Below are 20223 nucleotides of genomic sequence, written 5' to 3'. Positions count from 1 at the left end.
ACCACTTTACCGAACACCGCTATACCAAACATTCGGAAATACTGAACATCATCCTTGGCTCCTGGTTTTAATGTACAAAACATGCCGAACATTGTTGTTGAAAACGGTCAAAAAAAATTACCGATTGTACATGTATTAAATCTGGGCCACTTTTAATTCCCTAACATCGAACGACCCATAGTTACATCGTGTGTGAATGGCGACGAGTGACAGCTATTATTTCCCCAAGGAATACAATTAAGGGAAAAACACCCGGCCCAAGGAATAAAGGGAAAACCACCTATAGCTAAAGTTTTGTGTTGACTCCTCGTGCGGCCGCGGGATGTGATAAATGCCAGTTCACTATTGGTCAAAAGAGGGCAAGGGCGGATCCAGAACACAATTTTTTTGGGGGGGGGGGCCAACAAAAAATTGGGTCCCCCAAAAAAGTGTGTCAAAAAAATTATGGCGTGGGGTTTGGGGCCCGCTTAAGGGCCCCGAAAAAAATTTGGATTCTAGATGCTCTGTTATGCGATCTGAGGCAATTTCTGACCACTTTAACCAATGTTTTTTTGAGGAAAAGATGGTGGTGTACTCATTGCCTGCCTTTATTGCGATGTCAAATAAAAAAATAAAAAATTGGTTTCGTTTTTTTTTTGGGGGGGGGGCCATGGCCCCCTATGCCTCCCCCTGGATCCGCCCTTGAAAGAGGGTATCAGCAGTTCAAAATCACTATACCGAACAATCACTATTACGAACACGCTCTGTGGATCCAACGATGTTCGTTATAGTGGTGTGAACTGTATACTGAACATGAGTCAGTCTATAATTATACAGCATCTTATAGTATGATGATATTAGTTGAAATATCGTTTTCCTTTCCACTCTTATATGGTACATGTAGGCCTAGAGTACAACTGAGCAAGATGGCAGAGGGGGATGTGACCGATCTAGTCTTGGATGAGACTCAGAAGGAACTTCAAGAATGTCCCATCTGTTACACTGAGTACAAGGATCCTAGGATGCTAGACTGCTCACACAGCTTCTGCCTGAAATGTCTGCAAGAACTCAGACTGACACAAAATAAGGACGACAAGAATATCGTCTGTCCGTTGTGTCGAAAGGAAACTGCCCTGACTGAAGCTGGCGTGGACATGCTACCTGGAGGATCAATGGAAGTCAATCAACAGGAGCAGACAGAAGATCAGGGGTTAAAAGTCATGTGTCAGGCATGTGATGAGGAAAATGAAGCTATTTCTCGATGCATGGATTGCAAGCATTATCTCTGTCAAGAATGCAAGAAGGCACACAGTCGTATGGCAGTACTGAGAACTCACAAGATTGTGGCTTTGACAGAGCTACCTGTTGAGTCCCAAGGAATAATTGAGGACACTGAACTCAAGAAAGTTCCCAAGTGTTTCAAGCATCCAGATCAAGATCTCTGTCTGTATTGTAACTCATGTGAAGTCCTCATATGCAACGAATGCACAAACATTGATCACAAAGAATCCATACATTCTCACGTCAGCATCGACCAGGCGGTCAGCAGATGTAAACAAGAAGTACATGAATCCGTATCTAAAACAGAAGAGTGCATTCAAAAATTCATTTCTGCAAACCCCTCTTCAGGTCAATTACGCTACCGACTTGACAAGATGCTGGTAAAAACGTACTCTCAAATTTCACAAAAAGCAGAAAAGGAAATTAGCAAAATCAGAGATAAAGAAAAACAACTCAAAATGGAGGCAAGGGCCATTGCCATTAAACGAGATACAGAATTTGCATATGCAGAAACGTCTGAGCAGATTGTGGGTAAAGTGAGTGAAGTGATGACTACAGCAACGTGCTATGAGATCCTGGAGTCCAAGAAGAAAATGCTGCGGGATTTGAATGAGCAGGTGGAGGTGCATAAGATTTTGGATATCAAGCATGGGAAGTCATTCCTTGGCTTTAAGGAGAGTGAAGAGGTTGGTCAGCTTGGAACTCTGCTCTTGGAGGAGAAGTGGGAGAGGGATGAGGTCATTGCAAGTGTGTACGGCACAACCCATACTGCAGCATACTCCACATGTGAAATGGTTGTGGCACACACTGATAAACTGGTTACATTGGATCCAGAGGGGAAGGTGATGTCTGCAAAGATCTACAAACCTGACCCTGATAAACCAAACGAACCCCATGACCCTAATGACATACAGAAAGCAACAGCTCTAGCCATCAACAAGGATGATCACCTTCTGATCCTAGACAATCCTGCAGTCAAGATCTTTAACAAGGAATACAAGCTCCTTCACCAGTTCCTACCGGGTAAAGAGGCCGGCGTCGATGGTACGCCGACGTGCCTGGCAGTGGACAGCAGCAATCTGATAGCAGTGGGTTACGAGGACAAGGAACAGATATCTCTACACAACCCAGATGGTTCCCTCGTCAGAACACTGCCTGCTCCAAAGATTGTTACGCATTTAATCTTCAGCAACAAGCGACTTATTTACACCAACAGCAGCGAGGAGGGTTTGCTGATGGCTATTGACTTACATGGCAACACACTGTTTACTCAAAGTTGTAGTTATCCTCATGGGCTGTGTTGTGATGAAGCAGGTGATATTTACCTTTTGGCCTCAGATAAAATCTGCCATTTCAGTGCAGATGGCAAGTGCATTGCTTCATGGGACTGTCAGGGTGGTTCTGATATTACATACACACCTGCACATAAATTAGCAGCTACAGGAGGGTGGATGTACATGTTCATGTATCACTTGGTTTAGAGATGTCAACCAACTTGTAATTGTTCAAGCGATCAAAACAAAAGGCAGGGAATAAAAAAGATGTGACGTGGCTAAAGGTTTACACGTTTAAAGGGACACTGGGTCCTAGAACAGCCCAATTGGGCTACAAAACGCGCTTTGAACGAAATGATGTTAATCTGAAAGAACGTTTAAAAATAGGATATAAACATCCACACAACTATCCTTTCAAAGCTGGGCATTTTTGTGTTAATCCTGTATTATGCGTGCGTGAACTAATTTCGGGGTCCACTTTTGCGACCCCAAAAATTTGAGATGTTTTGATGCTAGTTGTGATTTCATCCATAATGTGATTTGCCTGTTGCGGACGTGTAAGAATTTAGAAACCATATTTTGTGCATTGGTGATTGGTCACCGCGCGCTGTTTGCGATCACGGTGCTGTGTATATATACATATTGTACGTACATTGACTAAAAAACGGTACGTACATTGAGTAAAAGTGAAAACGACAGGAAAACGTATTCGTACTCCGTCATGTCTGATGTAAACAACCGAGGTTTGTTCGTCTTTTCTCGGGAACGGTAAGACATTAGTTAGGTTGGTTTCCTTTGAACCAGATGTTTGAAATACGATAAGTAAACGATCCAGAACATGAAATTTTCGGGGATTTCAGGACCTAGTGCCCCTTTGAATTGAGCTGAAATAGATCTGCTAAACATCTCCAAAATAAACGCAAATCATCGAGGGCCAGCTCCATAAGACTGTACTGACCTTGGAATGTTCTATACAAATGATGAAATTTCTTTTGAGATTAGATCAGCTTCATTCTTATAGGAGATTCAAAAACACTAACTTTCAAGTTCACTTTCCAACCAAGCCCTCTTTGTATCTTGGTTTTGCCCAACATTTTAAATTAAATGACCCTTTTATCTTAAGTTTTACACTGTTTTGTATTATGAGCACATGTATGCAAAGGAGCCTTTGGTTTTAGTAGTTTGGTCTTGGGTAATTGATGAGGCATTCAATTTGGCATTTGTAGCCTCAGAATAAATGATGATTCTCCCTTTATTTACCCGAACAGTTTGACTTTTTCTATCCTTCTTGCTGTAGTTGATTATCTTTTGAACCTGCATTCAATGACGGCGTAACATTGTTTTTCACCAGTAAAAACAAACCTTTCATTGCCAATGATTGCCATTGAAAAAAAAAAACCACTTCATCTTGAGTTTCAACCACTACTTATGGTTACCCAGGCCAAGCACCACAAATGGGGTCCAGATACTAGACTGCCTCTTTAAACTGCACTTGGCCTTACTGCCGCCCATGGAAAAATGTGTGGACAATTTGATCTCTTCTGGCTTTTATACACACTTTCTAATGCTTACAACTTTATGGGGTTCAAAAACACGCTTTAATACACAAACTGTTAAAAAAACAAACAATGGAAATTAAAGGTGAAGGCCTACACCTTATTTCCAGAAGAAAGGTTGGAAAGTGTGAACTTTTCACTAATTTAAAGTTGTGATACTGATTGGTTTTTGGTGTCTAAACTGTTTCTTGACTAAATCTGGTTCATGAGCTTTTACACTAGCGGGGTGCCATGGAAGAGCTGGGTAGAGTCTTGGCACCCACTAGCTCAGGGTGGAATCCTAAAGCGAAAACTTGACAGATTTATCAACGAGCATGATCAGGCTTTATCATCGTAGAACGTTGCTGTGAATCTTACAAAGGATCAGTGCGCCTTCAATAGTGACGTATTTTTCAGAAGGGTTCATTATACATGTGCAGTCAGGTTTTGAATATTCATATTGTACGAATTCTATCGTTCGACGGTAAAAGGGTTATGTACTAATTTGTATTACTTTGACCTCAATTTACATGTTGACCCCGAGTGGGCGTGGTAAACCTCGGTGAAGCAATGTTGCCACATTTTTCATCATCAACGTTATGTTTTGAATAATAGCAATACGTTTTAATGTGTTTTCATAGAGATAATATTGTAAACTCTAACTATAGAAAACCCACTTGGTTGAAAGTCCAGAGTACTGAATGCACGCATACTACATGTACCTGTGAAGAAACGTGCTTCCACCTCAGTAATATGGTTTATTCTGGTCATATAGACCATGATCATGTTGCTGCCATCGTGATTTTTCCCCATTCAAATCAACGTAACCAAAGTAAGGCTGGAAGGAAAAATAGTCTGGTTCCTTGTTGCACAAAAACATTATCATTCAGTACTGTTATTGAACACAGGGAACATGACTGAAATGGTGGCAGCATGATAAAGATCTATAGCATAAGTCTGTAGGGCGAATTTTTCTCCAATTTTGTAAAGAACTATTTTCAAATCTTTTTTTGGTAACTGAATGGGTTTTGACCACTGGGTGATGAATGCAAGTGAATTTTAATTGTCGAGGAGGGATATAACACTAAACGGTGAAATGACTATTTAATATGTACTGTATTTAACGTTGAAGGGTTTTTGATAGATGTACAGTTTTCTATTACGTTTAAAGGCAAAAAATGGAATTTGCTTTAATGCAATCATTGTTTTGGTGTCCCATTTAACTTTACTTTCTAATCCTATATTGCCATTTTTAGTGCAGTTTGGTGACTTTTTGGTTTTCATGCTCCGGCCAATTTCATGAGCAAAACTGTGATGTACCTCATTCAAGGCAGAAACTTCTGTGTCACATCTGCGACAGCATAAACAGTCACCAGAAGTATGGGGGTTGGATGGGGTTACTATTCTGCTTACAGTGATTCATTTGTTATTTCAGTACCTGACAGCAAGACTTTGAGAAAGCTTTACATTGTAATCAGCACAAATGTTTACAATAAGCAGATTTTTGGGTTTACAATTTGAAGAAAAACTCTAATCTGAAGGGTGTGGGCCTAAAGGTGACATCACAACAACTGTGCCCAAGCCTGCCAACTCTCAGGCATAGCGGTAAGACTCCCGCATTTCAGGTTATTCACACTCTCTCACGCACCCGCAGGATTTCTCATGCTGAAACAAAAAGCCTGGAAAAATGATGTTTAAATGATGATCTTTTGCTAAAATAAATCGGTTAAAGTGGTCGGAAATTGCCTCATATCGCACCACAGATCGTCTAGAATGGAACGTTTTTTGGGGGGCCTAATTCAGCGGGCCCCATACCCACGCCGTTAGGGCTTCACGCTTTGCGCTTGCATTAGTTCTGATCAAGCTCCATCGCCAAATCCTCACTCTCAGCTCTTACTCAAAGTTGGCAGCCCTGTGCGCCCTCTGTTGTCAGGAAAAGCATGAAACATTTTAAATGATTCAAAAAAGTGCACTTTGCAAAACAGATCACCCAAAAAAGAAAGATGACTCATAGTTTTTATACATTTAAGAAGAATGGATACTTTCCTCAAATATGCTCCAGAGTAAAAATCATTTCGTGGACCATTCAATGTTTTTATATTTCTTGAAACATTAAATATGAGGTGGGCCTTATTCATCACCATTTGCTAGAAATTTTACCATCGTAAAGTCTTGTTTCAATTTTTTTTTTTTTAGAACTGTAATACACAGACCCATACACCATGCACAAGAGCAGCCGGGTACAGTGAACAAGAATGGGCATACATGTGCGTATACACAACTGACAACAACATACAAGTACTGTACATGTATACATGCTTGAGGTCAGAGGTACGAGTCCTATGAAAAGCTTTTCATACAAATCGGGGAATTCCCAATATGAGAAATTGTGTTCATGAGGAAAACAGTTCAACTGTGACGTCACAACGGAAGCTTAGCTAGGAAGTGATGGTGTATGTTAGTACATGTACATAGTACACGTACGTGTGCAGAAACGTACAGTAGTGCTGTGCAAGTAGGGTGTGGCTGATAATCTGCTGACAGCTAGAGTGCATACAGGAAAAGACTTTCAAACTGTACCTAGAAAACAACTACAATACGTTGTACAGGTAAGTGGATGACATTACACAAATATAACATGGTTTGAGGGTGGACAGTTGATATTCGCTCCCCAAGGTATTGGAAGTTTTGCCTCGGGAACTAGTTTGTCAGTTTCCAATACTGAGGGGAGCGAATATCGACTGTCCACCCCAAATAAACCATGTTATATTTGTTTTACTATACCTCATACATATTCAGTTGCCAAATTTTCCTGCAGTGCACCTCGCGGCCAAAAAATCTTTGAAAAAAACTTGTCCAGCTCACCAGAAAAATAATGCTCGGCAAGATTACCATATGCGAAGTTCACTAATTTTCCTCTGTATTGACTAACAAGCCCCCAGATAGCAATTTCGTGTCATCAAAGTCAATTTGAGCCGTGAGAAAATACAAGCATTTTCTTAGAAAACACTTAGAATTTTTCAGTCCACTCTCATAGGGTTTGTACACAGAGGGTTGAATGAACTTCGTATATGGAAATCTTTCCTAATGCTCACAACCTCTGAAAAGTTCAGTTCGTTTGCAATACAGTAACTACGGTTGTAAATACAAAATTCGTTCATGGACAACTTTTCTTTTTTTTTAGTACAGGAGGCATCTTTATTGTTCACAATATATTCTCCAATTCGGCATCATTGAGCTCTGGAAAACACTTATTATCATTTACGTGTGCAACCATCTTTTCATGTGTAGCTATAGGTTCGCTCGTACCCCCTGCCCGGCCTGCAAACAGTGCACTGGGACACGCTAATGAGCTTCACAGAATCTTGTGAAGGAAGTGGGGATGACATTCTGGTTAACTTATCATGACTGTTTAAGACCGCAGTTTCTGTTAGCCAATGCCCGCAAATGCTATCTGAAAACTTTCCCAAAGAAATGCACACATCCTATACCGGATGTGATATATTTTTTATTTTGGACCATGTGGACAAATTTTGAGCGTCGCATAATATGCAATTTGACTCATCGTGAATTCAAAACGGAGCCTGAGCAAGTAACGAGAATGGAAAATTTACAAAAAAAAATACGTTTTACAAATTTTCCTACATTATTACCCTTTTCAATGGAAAAAAACATTTATAAATGGGAAAAAGAGTGATGACTCAGTCTTAACGGCCGTTTAAATTCCTTGCAGGGTCGTGGCCCTGAAGACTTGCAGGTCACAGGTCACGCAAAATCTATCCAATCAGAGCATGAATTCATCAGCGTATACCAGCGTTCTGTGCGTATTTAGCCTGTGCGTGAATACTGGTGCGTGCGTTTGGTAAACAGCAAAAATAGCACCTGGCACGTGATGTTGCATTGACCAGTAAGATTTCAGCTTTTGGTCATGAATATGTATGAGGTATAGTAATACAGTATGCAGTAAAGAAAATAAAAAAGCACCATGGAACCCCCATGGCAATGGGCTCTGTATCCAAGAGAACATTGACTCTCCTTTGATTCATATCTGAACCAGTACTGTTACATGTTTGTATGTGCAGTACATGATGTTGATTTCATCAGCATAAAATAGTTCTTGCATACATATTTACTGTTAGTGGAGTACGCCACTAAACATCAGCCACTCTAGGCCAAGTTAACATACATTTAAAGATTTGTTGTCATTCTTATAGAGTATTACTGACCACTTGAGATGGCAGAGGGGGGTGTGACCGATCTAGTCTTGGATGAGACTCAAAAGGAACTTCAAGAATGTCCTATCTGTTACACTGAGTACAACGATCCTAGGATGCTAGACTGCTCACACAGCTTCTGCCTGAAATGTCTGCAAGAACTCAGACTGACACAAAATAAGGACAACAAGAATATTGTCTGTCCGTTGTGTCGCAAGGAAACTGCCCTGACTGAAGCTGGCCTGGACATGCTACCTGGAGGTTCAAAGGATGTCAATCAACAGGAACAGACTGAAGGTCAGGGGTTAAAAGTCATGTGTCAGGCATGTGATGAGGAGAATGAAGCCATTTCTCGATGCATGGATTGCAAGCATTATCTCTGTCAAGAATGCCAGAAGGCACACAATCGATTGGCATCACTGAGAACTCACAAGATTGTGGCTTTGACAGAGCTACCTGTTGAGTCCCAAGAAATAACTGACACTGAACTCAAGATAGTTCCCAAATGTCGCGAGCATCCAGATCAAGATCTCTGTCTGTATTGTAACTCATGTGAAGTCCTCATATGCAATGAATGCACAAACATTGATCACAAAGAATCCATGCATTCTCACGTCAGTATTGATGAGGCATTCAATAAATGTAAACAAGAAGTAAATGAATCTGTATCTAAAACAGAAGAATGTATTCAAAAGTTTGTTTCTGCCAACCCCTCTTCAGGTCAATCACGTTACAGACTTGACAAGATGCTGGCAAAAACGTACTCTCAAATTTTACAGAAAGCAGAAAAGGAAATTGCCAAAATCAGAGAGAAAGAAAAACAACTCAAAATGGAGGCCAGAGACATTGCCATTAAACGAGATAAACAATTTGCATATGCCATAACGTCTGAGAAGATTCTGGGTAAAGTGAATGAAGTGATGACTACAGCAACATGCTATGAGATCCTGGAGTCCAAGAAGAAAATGCTGCGGGATTTGAATGAGCAGGTGGAGGTGCATAAGAGTTTGGATATCAAGCATGGGAAGTCATTCCTTGGCTTTAAGGAGAGTGAAGAGGATGGTCAGCTTGGGACTCTGCTCTTGGAGGAGAAATGGGAGAGAGATGAGACCTTTGCTAGCGTGAACAACTCAACCCATATTGCAGCATACTCCACAAGTGAAATGGTCGTGGCACACAATGGTAAACTGCGTACATTGGATCCAGTGGGGAAGTTGATTTCTGCAAAGACCAACAAACCTGACCCTGATAAACCAAACGAACCCCATGACCCTAATGACATACAGAAAGCAACAGCTCTAGCCATCAACAAGGATGATCAACTTCTGATCCTAGACAATCCTGCAGTCAAGATCTTCACCAAGGAATACCAGCTCCTTCATCAGTTCCTACTGGGTAAAGAGGCCGGCATGGACGGCACGCCGATGTGCCTGGCAGTGGACAGCAGCAATCTGATAGCAGTGGGTTACAAGGACAAGGAACAGATATCTCTACACAACCCAGATGGTTCCCTCGTCAGAACACTGCCTGCTCCAAAGATTGATACATATTTGATCTTCAGCAACAAACGACTTATTTACACCAACAGCAATGAGGGTTTGTTGATGGCTGTTGACTTACATGGCAACAAACTGTTTACCCAAAGTTGTAGTGATCCTGAGGGGCTGTGTTGTGATGATGCAGGTGATATTTACCTTTTGGTCTCAGATCAAATCTGCCATTTCAGTGCAGATGGCAAGTGCATTGCTTCATGGGGCTGTCAGGGTGGTTCTGATATCACATACACACCTGCACATAAATTAGCAGTTACATGTAGAGGAAGGTGGGACAGGTGCCGTTGGCTTGTGTACACCTTCATGTATCACTTGGTTTAAAGATATCAACCAACATGTAATTGTTCAAGCGATCAAAACAAAAGGCAGGGAATAAAAAATAAACAAATTTCTGAAAATGGTATCAAGACATTTTATATCTTCAAAACATCCATGAAAATTATTGATGCTCCATGCATCCATGGACATGTGCAATGTACAGAAACTTTCTGATTGCAACTTCACAAACAGGACAGACTTGAACACTTTGAGCAGGATATGGGATTGTACACATGTACATAGAAAGTTTACATGTGTTATATTACATTTAGTATCGTACACATGTACATCAACCGTAGTCATATGTGCAAACTTATTTGGAGCTTGTACAGTTACATTTTATTTACAAAGCAAAAGACAGTCCATTATGAATGATCTTCTTTGTAGATCAGTGTCGATGCTGCCCTTCGTTTGCTCAGTGCACCATAATTATTTAATGTATATTCTTGTAACTAACATGCTTGAGTGCAAACACTGGTGCAGGTGACATGCAGCCTGTGTGACGTTGCTAAAGGTTTAAACGTTTAAATTGGGCTGAAATTGATTTGCTAAACATTTCCAAAATAAACGCAAATCATGGAGGGCCAGCTCCATAAGAATGTACCGTTATACCTTGGAATGTTCTTAACAGACGATTAAATTTCTTTTGAGACTACAATGTAGATCATTCTAATTGCAGATTCGGAAACACTAACTTTAACTTCCCAACCAAGCCCTCTTTGTATCTTGGTTTCGCCCAATATTTTAAATTGAATGCCCCTTTTATCTTAACTTTAAACTGCTTTGTATTATGAGCACATGTATGCATTGAAGCCTTTGGTTTTAGTAGCTTGGTCTTGGGTTAGCACAAGCATTAAACTTGATCAGGCATTTGTAGGCTCAGAATAAAAAAGACAGTTCTCCATTCATTTACCCAAACAGTGTGACTACTTCTCTCCTTGCTGTGGTTTATTTATTAAACTATATTTCAATGATCGTGTAACATTGTTTTGCACCACTGAAAACAAACATTTCATTGACAATGATTACCAATGACAATGGTTATTGCAGATGAGTTCTGTTTCATCTTGAGTTTTAACCACTATGGATGGTTACCCAGACCAGTGCTATGGGCCCATGTAACAGAATGCCTATAACTTGCACTGGGCCTCTCTGCCACACACAAAAAAAAATGTGTGGAAAATCTGATTGGCTTTTCCGCAAAACCTTGGGGAATTAAAAGCCTTTGTTGCTGTACTTGTTATTATTTTTTTATCTTCTTCATGTTTTTCTATTCCAAATCCCATAGACTTTCTACACGTTTTTTTTTCTTGCCGGCATTGACATTGACACGGTATCAATGTTCTGTCCGAAATGACAATTTGGCCCATATCTTTGGCAAAATACATTCCAATGACTTAAAACTTTCTGCAGTAGTAAAACACCCAACAACAAATATTATGTAGAGGAACTGAAAGCAAGGCATTCATGCTTTTCATGATATGGTCATACCGGTATGTGACACATTGTTTCCCAACCCGGTGGAATTTAACCCATACAGGTTATCCTCATCAACTTTTTATAAACTCCCTCTGCCTATACAGTACATGTACATGCATCAGAGCAGCCGGGTATAATGTACAAGTACAGGACACCAACTAGGGCCCAATTTCCTAGAGCTACTTCAGCATAAAATTTGCTTCAGCACAAAAAACCCTTGTTTAATATAATCATGTTACCGGCCAAAACTCACTGCGATGTACATTGCTTGTGACTGGTATTTAGCTGTTGTTTACTTAGCATAACAGTCGCATGGAGTTTGGGTAACGTGATTATATTAAGCAACATTTTTTGTGCTTAAGCAAATTTTGTGCTTAAGCGGTTCTATGAAATTGGGCCTAGCCACAACAACAATATGCTGGAGGTCAGAGATGTCTCATAAAAAGCTATTCATAAAAACCTGGGAATTGTGTTCATGAGGAAATAGTTCAACGTTTACATGTACGTCACAACGACAGCAGTTGCTGTGCACTTGACTGTGGTAGTGAGGCACTATTCAGTAATATTGGACAATGCGTGAACAAAACATACAGTCGTGCTGTTGTAGTATACATGGGCCTACATGTACAAGAAGGGTGTGGCTGAGTCTGCTGACAGACTGTATGCAGGAAAAAACTTCAAACTGTACCCATAAAACGGCTACATTGTAGGTAAGTGGAGGATGAGAAATAATGTTCATGAGGAAACAGTTCAATTGCGACATCGCAATGAAAGCTGTTACAACTCAGTAAAGTGAACTTGACTGTGGTAGTGAGGCACTATACAACGTGTACAACACGTACAGTACAGCAGTGAGCACTGTTGTAGTACATGTAGCAGTACATGTAGGGTGTGGCTGATTCTGCTGACAGACTGTAAACATAAAGGGGGGAAAAGTTTTGAACTCGACCCATAAAACGGCTACATTGTAGGTAAGTGGAGGATGATAATCAAGCTAGCACAGGAGAAATACAGCACCATGGGACCCTAATGGAATAAGCCAATGTAATTAGCTTTTGGGGCCCTGTATCCCATGCAGACACAATGGATTGTCCTTTGATTCTTTCTGACTGTCCTATCTCTATCTTCTGGCAAACTTAAATTCTTGATCCACAACACTATTCAGTATTGGACAATCCGTGTACACAACATACAGTTGTGCTGTTGTAGTAATAGTAGGGTGTGGCTGATACTGCTGACAGACTGCATGCAGGAAACGACTTCAAACTGTACCCATAAACAGGCCTGTTGAACTTGTAGGTAGGTGGACAATGTTATGGGAATATACATTTGCCTTTGCTGTAATTTTCAGAAATGGATGGATTTTGGGGGTTAGTATTTTACAGCAAATATTGTTACACTGACTTGTTTGACGTTTTGAGTTTGTAGATGCTACAAAAAACAAGGAAAACAATCATTATCTTGTAGTCCGGTTCCCTGACGCCACTTATATTGAAATGGAGCAATTTACAGACGTGGGGGAATTGTAAGGTCAGGGAACCAGTCTAGAAGGCTTGTACCCGTTCATAGATGTGTGATCGATTGCAAACAATATTCAGACTAACTAAATATGGTATCTGGGCAGTAATTGAAAAAAAAGCCATTTCTTTTTCCAATTTAAAATTGATACAAAAATACCACTATTCTTAAAAATGTCAGCACACCAGGTGCCATGATTTTACAGGATGTTTTAGACAGTCATTCGCTAACAGTCCAGTAAGGTATTGCAAAATAATTTTGTAGTTTTGTTTGTTGATGTTTGCAGATGTTGTATATTCCCTTTAATGCAGCCGCACAGGGGAATATAATAAATAGCACCATGACAGACTGCATTATGCTCTCATGTATCAAAGAAGAAATATTGACTGTCATGATGTTCTTTGATTATTTACCTAATTCATATTGTTATGTGCATGTAAAACTGAAGTGATTTCAATACATATTTACATCTACAGGTATGCAAACTGTTAGTGAACTACAGTGGAACGCTGCTATACCGAACATTCGGCTATACCAAACATCTTCCTTGGCTCCTGGTTTTAATGTACAAAATCTACCGCACAGTGTTGTTGAAAAAAGTCAATAGATTAACAAAAAAATCTACCAGTTGTATTAAACACTATTTGGGCCACTTTTAATTCCCAAACATCGAACGACCCATAGTTACATCATGTTTGAATGTCGAAGAGCGATAGATGGCTATTATTCACCCAAGGAATAAAATTAAGGGAAAACCGCCCGGCCCAAGGAATAAAAGGGAAAACCACCCGTAGCTAAAGTTTTGTGAGGACTCCTCATTGTATTGGTCAAAAGAGGGAACCAGCAGTTCAAAATCAATATACCGAACGATCGTTACTATGAACACTTTCTGTGGATCCAACGATGTTCGTTATAGCGGCGTTCCACTGTATACTGAACACGAGTCAGTCTATATTTATACAGTATCTTAGTATGCATAAGTTGAAAGTTTGTTTTTCTTTCCACTCTGATATGGTTCATGTAGAGTACAACTGAGCAAGATGGCAGAAGGAGGTGTGACTGATCTAGTCTTGGATGAGACTCAGAAGGAACTTCAAGAATGTCCTATCTGTTACACTGAGTACAAGGATCCTAGGATGCTAGACTGCTCACACAGCTTCTGCCTGAAATGTCTGCAAGAACTCAGACTGACACAAAATAAGGACGACAAGAATATTGTCTGTCCATTGTGTCGAAAGGAAACTGCCCTGACTGAAGCTGGCGTGGACATGCTACCTGGAGGATCAAAGGATATCAATCAACTGGAGCAGACTGAAGGTCAGGGGTTAAAAGTCATGTGTCAGGCATGTGATGAGGAAAATGAAGCAATTTCTCGATGCATGGATTGCAAGCATTATCTCTGTCAAGAATGCCAGAAGGCACACAATCGAATGGCAGTACTGACAAAGGGTCACAAGATTGTAGCTTTGACAGAGCTACCTGTTGAGTCCCAAGAAATAACAGAGGACACTGAACTCAAGAAAGTTCCCAAGTGTCTCAAGCATCCAGATCAAGATCTCTGTCTGTATTGTAACACATGTGAAGTCCTCATATGCAGTGAATGCACAAACATTGATCACAAAGAATCCATACATTCTCACGTCAGCATCGACCAGGCGGTTAGCAGATGTGAACAAGAAGTACATGAATCTGTATCTAAAACAGAAGAGTGCATTCAAAGATTCATTTCTGCCAACCCCTCTTCAGGACATTTACGTTACCGACTTGACAAGATGCTGGTAAAAACGTACTATCAAATTTCACAGAAAGCAGAAAAGGAAATTGCCAAAATCAGAGAGAAAGAAAAACAACTCAAAATGGAGGCCAGGGCCATTGCCATTAAGCAAGATACAGAATTTGCGTATGCAGAAACGTCTGAGAAGATTGTGGGTGAAGTGAATGAAGTGATGACTACGGCAACGTGCTATGAGATCCTGAAGTCCAAGAAGAAAATGCTGCGGGATTTGAATGAGCAGGTGGAGGTGCATACGAGTTTGAATATCAAGCATGGGAAGTCATTCCTTGGCTTTAAGGAGAGTAAAGAGGATGGTCAGCTTGGGACTCTGCTCTTGGAGGAGAAATGGGAGAGGGATAAGACCTTTTCAGAAGTTGAAGTTGATAAATGGTACTCAGGGCATATAGCAGCATACTCCACAAATGAAATGGTTGTGACATGCAGTGATAAACTGCGTACATTGGATCCAAAGGGGAAGGAGATTTCTACAAAGACCTACAAACCTGACCCTGATCAACCAAACGAACCCCATGACCCTAATGACATACAGAAAGCAACAGCTCTAGCCATCAACAAGGATGATCAACTTCTGATCCTAGACAATCCTGCAGTCAAGATCTTCACCATTAAATACCGGCTCCTTCATCAGTTCCTACCGGGTAAAGAGGCCGGCGTGGACGGCACGCCGACGTGCCTGGCAGTGGACAGCAGCAATCTGATAGCAGTGGGTTACAAGGACAAGGAACAGATATCTCTACACAACCCTGATGGTTCCCTCGTCAGAACACTGCCTGCTCCAAAGATTGATACATATTTGAAGTTCAGCAACAAGCAACTTATTTACACCAACATTAAGGAGGATTTGTTGATGGCTGTTGACTTACATGGCAACAAACTGTTTACTCAAAGTTGTAGTTATCCTCGTGGGCTGTGCTGTGATGATGCAGGTGATATTTACCTTTTGGCTGCAGATCAAATCTGCCATTTCAGTGTAGATGGCAAGTGCATTGCTTCATGGGACTGTCAGGGTGATTTTGATATCACATACACACCTGCACATAAATTAGCAGTTACAGCAAGGTGGAACATGTACATGGACAAGTTCACGTATATGTACATGTATCACTTGGTTTAGAGATATCAGCCAACACATAATTGTTCAAACAATCAAAACAAAAGGCAGGGAATAAAAAAGAAAAAAAGAAAAAAAGAAAAATGAAAAAAGAAAATGAAAAACGAAAATGGTATCAAGACATTTAATATCTACAAAACATCCATGAAAATTATTGATGCTCCATGCATCCATGGACGTGTGCGATGTACAGAAACTTTCTGATTGCAACTTCACAAACAGGACAGACTTGAAACACTTTGAGCAGGATATGGGATTGTATACATGTACATAGAAAGTTTACATGTGTTATATCTTACACATGTACATCAACCGTAGTCATAATATGTTCACATTTATTTGGAGCTTGTACAGTTGTACATATTTCCATGTGTTTAAATGGAAGCGCTAGTCTGATATATTTTTTTTAAACTTCCCATTTCCCAAAATGACATGTCTCAAACTCATAACATCGCCTCAGAAATATAACTATAAATGTTTTACATGAGGTGTTCTATGTACATTGTAGGTTGAAAAAAAAACATAATTATTTCCAATTAGTCTAGAAAAAAACCCCACATGTGTCGCAAGTTCTTCTCTACTTCTATATGTATTGCTTAAAGATATGTTACAAGTGTAAATACTGATCATACAACATTCATTTAGTATCCATATTTCCAGCTACCAGTACATGTACGGTACTCTCCATCATTTCTCATGAAAACAGGTGGGCAATTACAGACATATCCACACGCCTCGCTCCAGGAAGTTTTGACCAATCACAACCATGATTTATACCGGACATTGGTGTGTACACATTTGTGATAATGTGGATGCATTTGCATGTATGACATGTGCACATCTGGCACATGTTGTACTGGTATTTAACATAAGAGAGATGAACGATTTGTTGCCCACATACATGTACATTGTGGGTGGTGCCATATAGAATGGTCTATTCATCGAGGGCTATCTCCGTGAGACGAAGTATGTACTCCATGTTCTTTTCAACAGATCCCTTTTTTTTTGGTTTAAACAAATGAGACCAGCTTTATTCTTATTGGACTTTCAGAAACACAAACTTCAGCAAGATAAACTTCACAACCAAGCCTTCTTTGTAACTTGGTTCACTGCAGTTTCTATACACATTTCTCAAATATTTAGACTGTTTTGTATTATGAATATGAGTAGAGCAGCTAGGACATGAGAGGCGCACTTGCTGTTGCCCTTGTGCATGGTTGGTGGTAAAGGGTGCCGTTTAAACATTGAAATGATAAACATTCTTAATCCATTTACAATTAATTTTCCAAACTGTTTAAACCAAACCCGCATTGTATATATGTTTGCTGTATCTGCCCTTGTATGCATTTCACACACAATAAATAATACTAAAGGACACCTTTAAACCAGTTTATTTACAAAGCAAAAGACAGACCATTATGAATGATCTTCTTTGTAGATCAGTGTGGATGCTGCCCTTCGTTTGCTGTGCACCATAACTATTTATATTCTTGTATACTAACACGCTTGAGTGCAAACACTGGTGCAGGTGGCATGCAGTCTGCGTGACGTGGCTAAAGGTTTAAACGTTTAAATTGGGCTGAAATAGATTTGCTAAATGTTTCCAAAATAAACGCAAATCATCGAGGGCCAGCTCCATAAGAATGTACCACTACATACCTTGGAATGTTCTATATAAATGATTAAATTTCTTTTGAAGACTACAATGTAGATCAGTTTCATTTTTATTGGAGATTCAAAAACACTAACTTTAACTTCCCAACCAAGCCCTCTTTGTATCTTGGTTTTGCCAAACATTTTAAATTAAATGCCCCTTTTATCTTATACTGCTTTGTATTATGAGCACATGTATGCATTGGAGCCTTTGGTTTTAGTAGCTTGGTCTTGGGTATTTGATCAAGCATTCAATTTGGTATTTTGTAGCCTCAGAATAAATGATGGTTCTCCATTTATTTATCTCAACAGTTTGACTGAGTTACATGTGTATGTTGAAAAAAATATTCCTGTCTTTAATAATCATAACAATCCTAATCTTTGGCCTAAGGGGTCCAAAAAAGTGACAGGTTTCTGAGAAGATCGCCAGCTTAAATAAAATACCAAGTTTTAAGTTGATATGACAAGTCTTGTTTGTGCTATGGTGGGAAAACTATTGCTATTGTTTTAACCATAATGACCTTTGCCTTTGATTTATGGGGTCTAAACTCGTTAAGCTTCATTAAGCTGTGTTCAGGCCATGACTTTGCTTAAGTTACGCTGTGTAATGCTGATGCGTGCAGCCATACAAGTGAGTGTACACGTACTGTGCGATGCTGACACTCGCTTGCATGGGAAAGCGTTATCAGGTACAAGGCTGAACAGGTTATATGCTGGCGTGTTGTACATTCTAACATTGGCGTGTATTGTTTACATTTACGTACATTACTTACATTGGCGTGTATTGTTTACATTTACATACATTACTTACATTGGCGTGTATTACTTACATTGGCATGTATTGTTTACATTTACATACTTTACTTACATTGGCATGTATTATTTACATTTGCATATTGTATTGTTTATTTTGGCGTACATGTATTGTTTACATTGCTGTACATTACTTACATTGGCGCGCATTGTCTACATTGGCGTAGATGTATTGTTTAGATTGCTGTACATTACTTACATTGGTGCGCATTGTCTACATTGGTGTAGATGTATTGTTTATTGCTGTACATTACTTACATTGGCGCGCATTGTCTACATTGGCGTACATGTATTGTTTACATTGCTGTACATTACTTACATTGGTGCGCATTGTCTACATTGGCGTACATGTATTGTTTACATTGCTGAACATTACTTACATTGGCGCGCATTATCTACATTGGCGTAGATGTATTGTTTATTGCTGTACATTACTTACATTGGCGTGCATTGTCTACATTGGCGTACATGTATTGTTTACATTGCTGTACATGACTTACATTGGCGCGCATTGTCTACATTGGCGTACATGCATTGTTTACATTGCTGTACATTACTTGCATTGTCTACATTGGCGTGCGTTGTTTACATTGGAGTGTACTACTTACATTAGTGTGTATTGCTTACATTATTGTACATTGTTGATGTTGTGCATGTTGCTGCTTATATGAGTAGTGGGTTAATGTCTCCCAACTGCATGTATAATTAACTGACCCTGGTAATAGAACAGCCCAATTAGATCCCAACTACTCCTGTATATTTCTTGATTATTGTATAATAAATTACGACCATACTTGTTGTGCCGACAATCCTGTTGTCAAGGTGTATTTCTTGCAGGTTTATTGTGCAATTAACAGAGAGTAATCACAATCATCATAATCGGCGGTATATTTCCTCCAAAACGGACCTGCTCCCTAAGCCTTGAGGTCGCTCTGAGTGGTCTCTTGTCTTGGGAAAGCTTGGGTTCGGAGAGATCCGCTACACACTAGGTGTCAGACTTGGTCCCTATGAACTTGGGATGGCCCAGGGAGATCCCTGCCACAATATTATGGCGACCAAAGACGCTATGGGGTCAGCAGAAAATCCCCATAACTTGGTTTTTATTTCCTGAACAATAAAAACCTTCCCCATAACGCTGGCACACGGATGGACAAGGCAGAAACAGTATGCCCCTTCGGCTTCACTGGCGGGGCATAAAACCGCCTTCAATTATTGTTTTCTTCCAAATGATCCCATTTCAAGTGGAATAATTTCACAGGGTATTAGGTACCTTTGAAGAAGGATTTGCTCATTTAATCATTTGGTCTGTTTCCGGGTATTTACCAATGTTCCCAGTACGTCACATCATGACCTTTAAAATGATAACAAACTTGGAGCATTCCTTCCTCACAATAGGAAGTTAAGGTAATATAAAACATTTGCTTTTTCTGCAATTTTCAGAAATCAATAGATTTGGGGGTTAGTATTTCATAGCAAATATTGTCACACTAACCTGTTTAAAGTTAATGTTCATAGATGCTGGAAAAACCAAGAAAAAATATGCCTGGTTCCCTGACCCTACTTCAGATGAAACAAAGCAAATTATAGACGTCGGGGCATTGTCAGGTCAGGGAACCAGACTAGCTGGCTTACACCCGTTCTTGGATGTGCAACTGATTGCAAACAAAATGTCTTTCAGAAAAGTCAGGTTTTTCCAACGA

The 20223-nt window shown here is 39.9% G+C and overlaps 3 protein-coding genes across 3 annotated transcripts; all 3 read left to right on the top strand.

Moving 5' to 3' along the window:
* Positions 1-905: 905 nt before the first annotated feature.
* On the top strand, positions 906-3846 carry LOC119727938 (E3 ubiquitin-protein ligase TRIM71-like). Its single transcript, XM_038200018.1, has 2 exons — positions 906-2348; positions 3832-3846. The coding sequence occupies exons 1-2, from the start codon at positions 906-908 to the stop codon at positions 3844-3846; spliced, it is 1458 nt and encodes a 485-aa protein (XP_038055946.1).
* Positions 3847-8303: 4457 nt separating this feature from the next.
* On the top strand, positions 8304-10583 carry LOC119727937 (E3 ubiquitin-protein ligase TRIM71-like). The gene is made up of 2 exons (XM_038200017.1): positions 8304-9743; positions 10542-10583. The coding sequence occupies exons 1-2, from the start codon at positions 8304-8306 to the stop codon at positions 10581-10583; spliced, it is 1482 nt and encodes a 493-aa protein (XP_038055945.1).
* Positions 10584-14182: 3599 nt separating this feature from the next.
* Positions 14183-14933, top strand: LOC119727936 (tripartite motif-containing protein 45-like). The gene is made up of 2 exons (XM_038200016.1): positions 14183-14809; positions 14898-14933. Exons 1-2 carry the CDS (start codon positions 14192-14194, stop codon positions 14931-14933), a joined length of 654 nt encoding a protein of 217 aa, XP_038055944.1. The 5' UTR covers positions 14183-14191.
* Positions 14934-20223: the final 5290 nt, after the last annotated feature.

Source organism: Patiria miniata, unplaced genomic scaffold (assembly GCF_015706575.1).
Source record: "Patiria miniata isolate m_02_andy unplaced genomic scaffold, ASM1570657v1 HiC_scaffold_20, whole genome shotgun sequence".
Classification (NCBI taxonomy): domain Eukaryota; kingdom Metazoa; phylum Echinodermata; class Asteroidea; order Valvatida; family Asterinidae; genus Patiria; species Patiria miniata.
The sequence above is the reverse complement of the archived record's forward strand: the minus strand, read 5'-3'. Positions and strand labels throughout refer to the sequence as shown.

What these genes read in the sequence shown, in the direction of transcription:
- LOC119727938 (XM_038200018.1), top strand. Translation starts at nt 906, where the DNA reads ATGGCAGAGGGGGATGTGACCGATCTAGTCTTGGATGAGACTCAGAAG.
- LOC119727937 (XM_038200017.1), top strand. Translation starts at nt 8,304, where the DNA reads ATGGCAGAGGGGGGTGTGACCGATCTAGTCTTGGATGAGACTCAAAAG. An exon ending in ACAGCAGCAATCTGATAGCA is followed by an intron (nt 9,744 to 10,541) that starts GTGGGTTACAAG and finishes TCTTCTTTGTAG; the next exon opens with ATCAGTGTCGATGCTGCCCT.
- LOC119727936 (XM_038200016.1), top strand. Translation starts at nt 14,192, where the DNA reads ATGGCAGAAGGAGGTGTGACTGATCTAGTCTTGGATGAGACTCAGAAG. An exon ending in ACGTCAGCATCGACCAGGCG is followed by an intron (nt 14,810 to 14,897) that starts GTTAGCAGATGT and finishes ACCCCTCTTCAG; the next exon opens with GACATTTACGTTACCGACTT.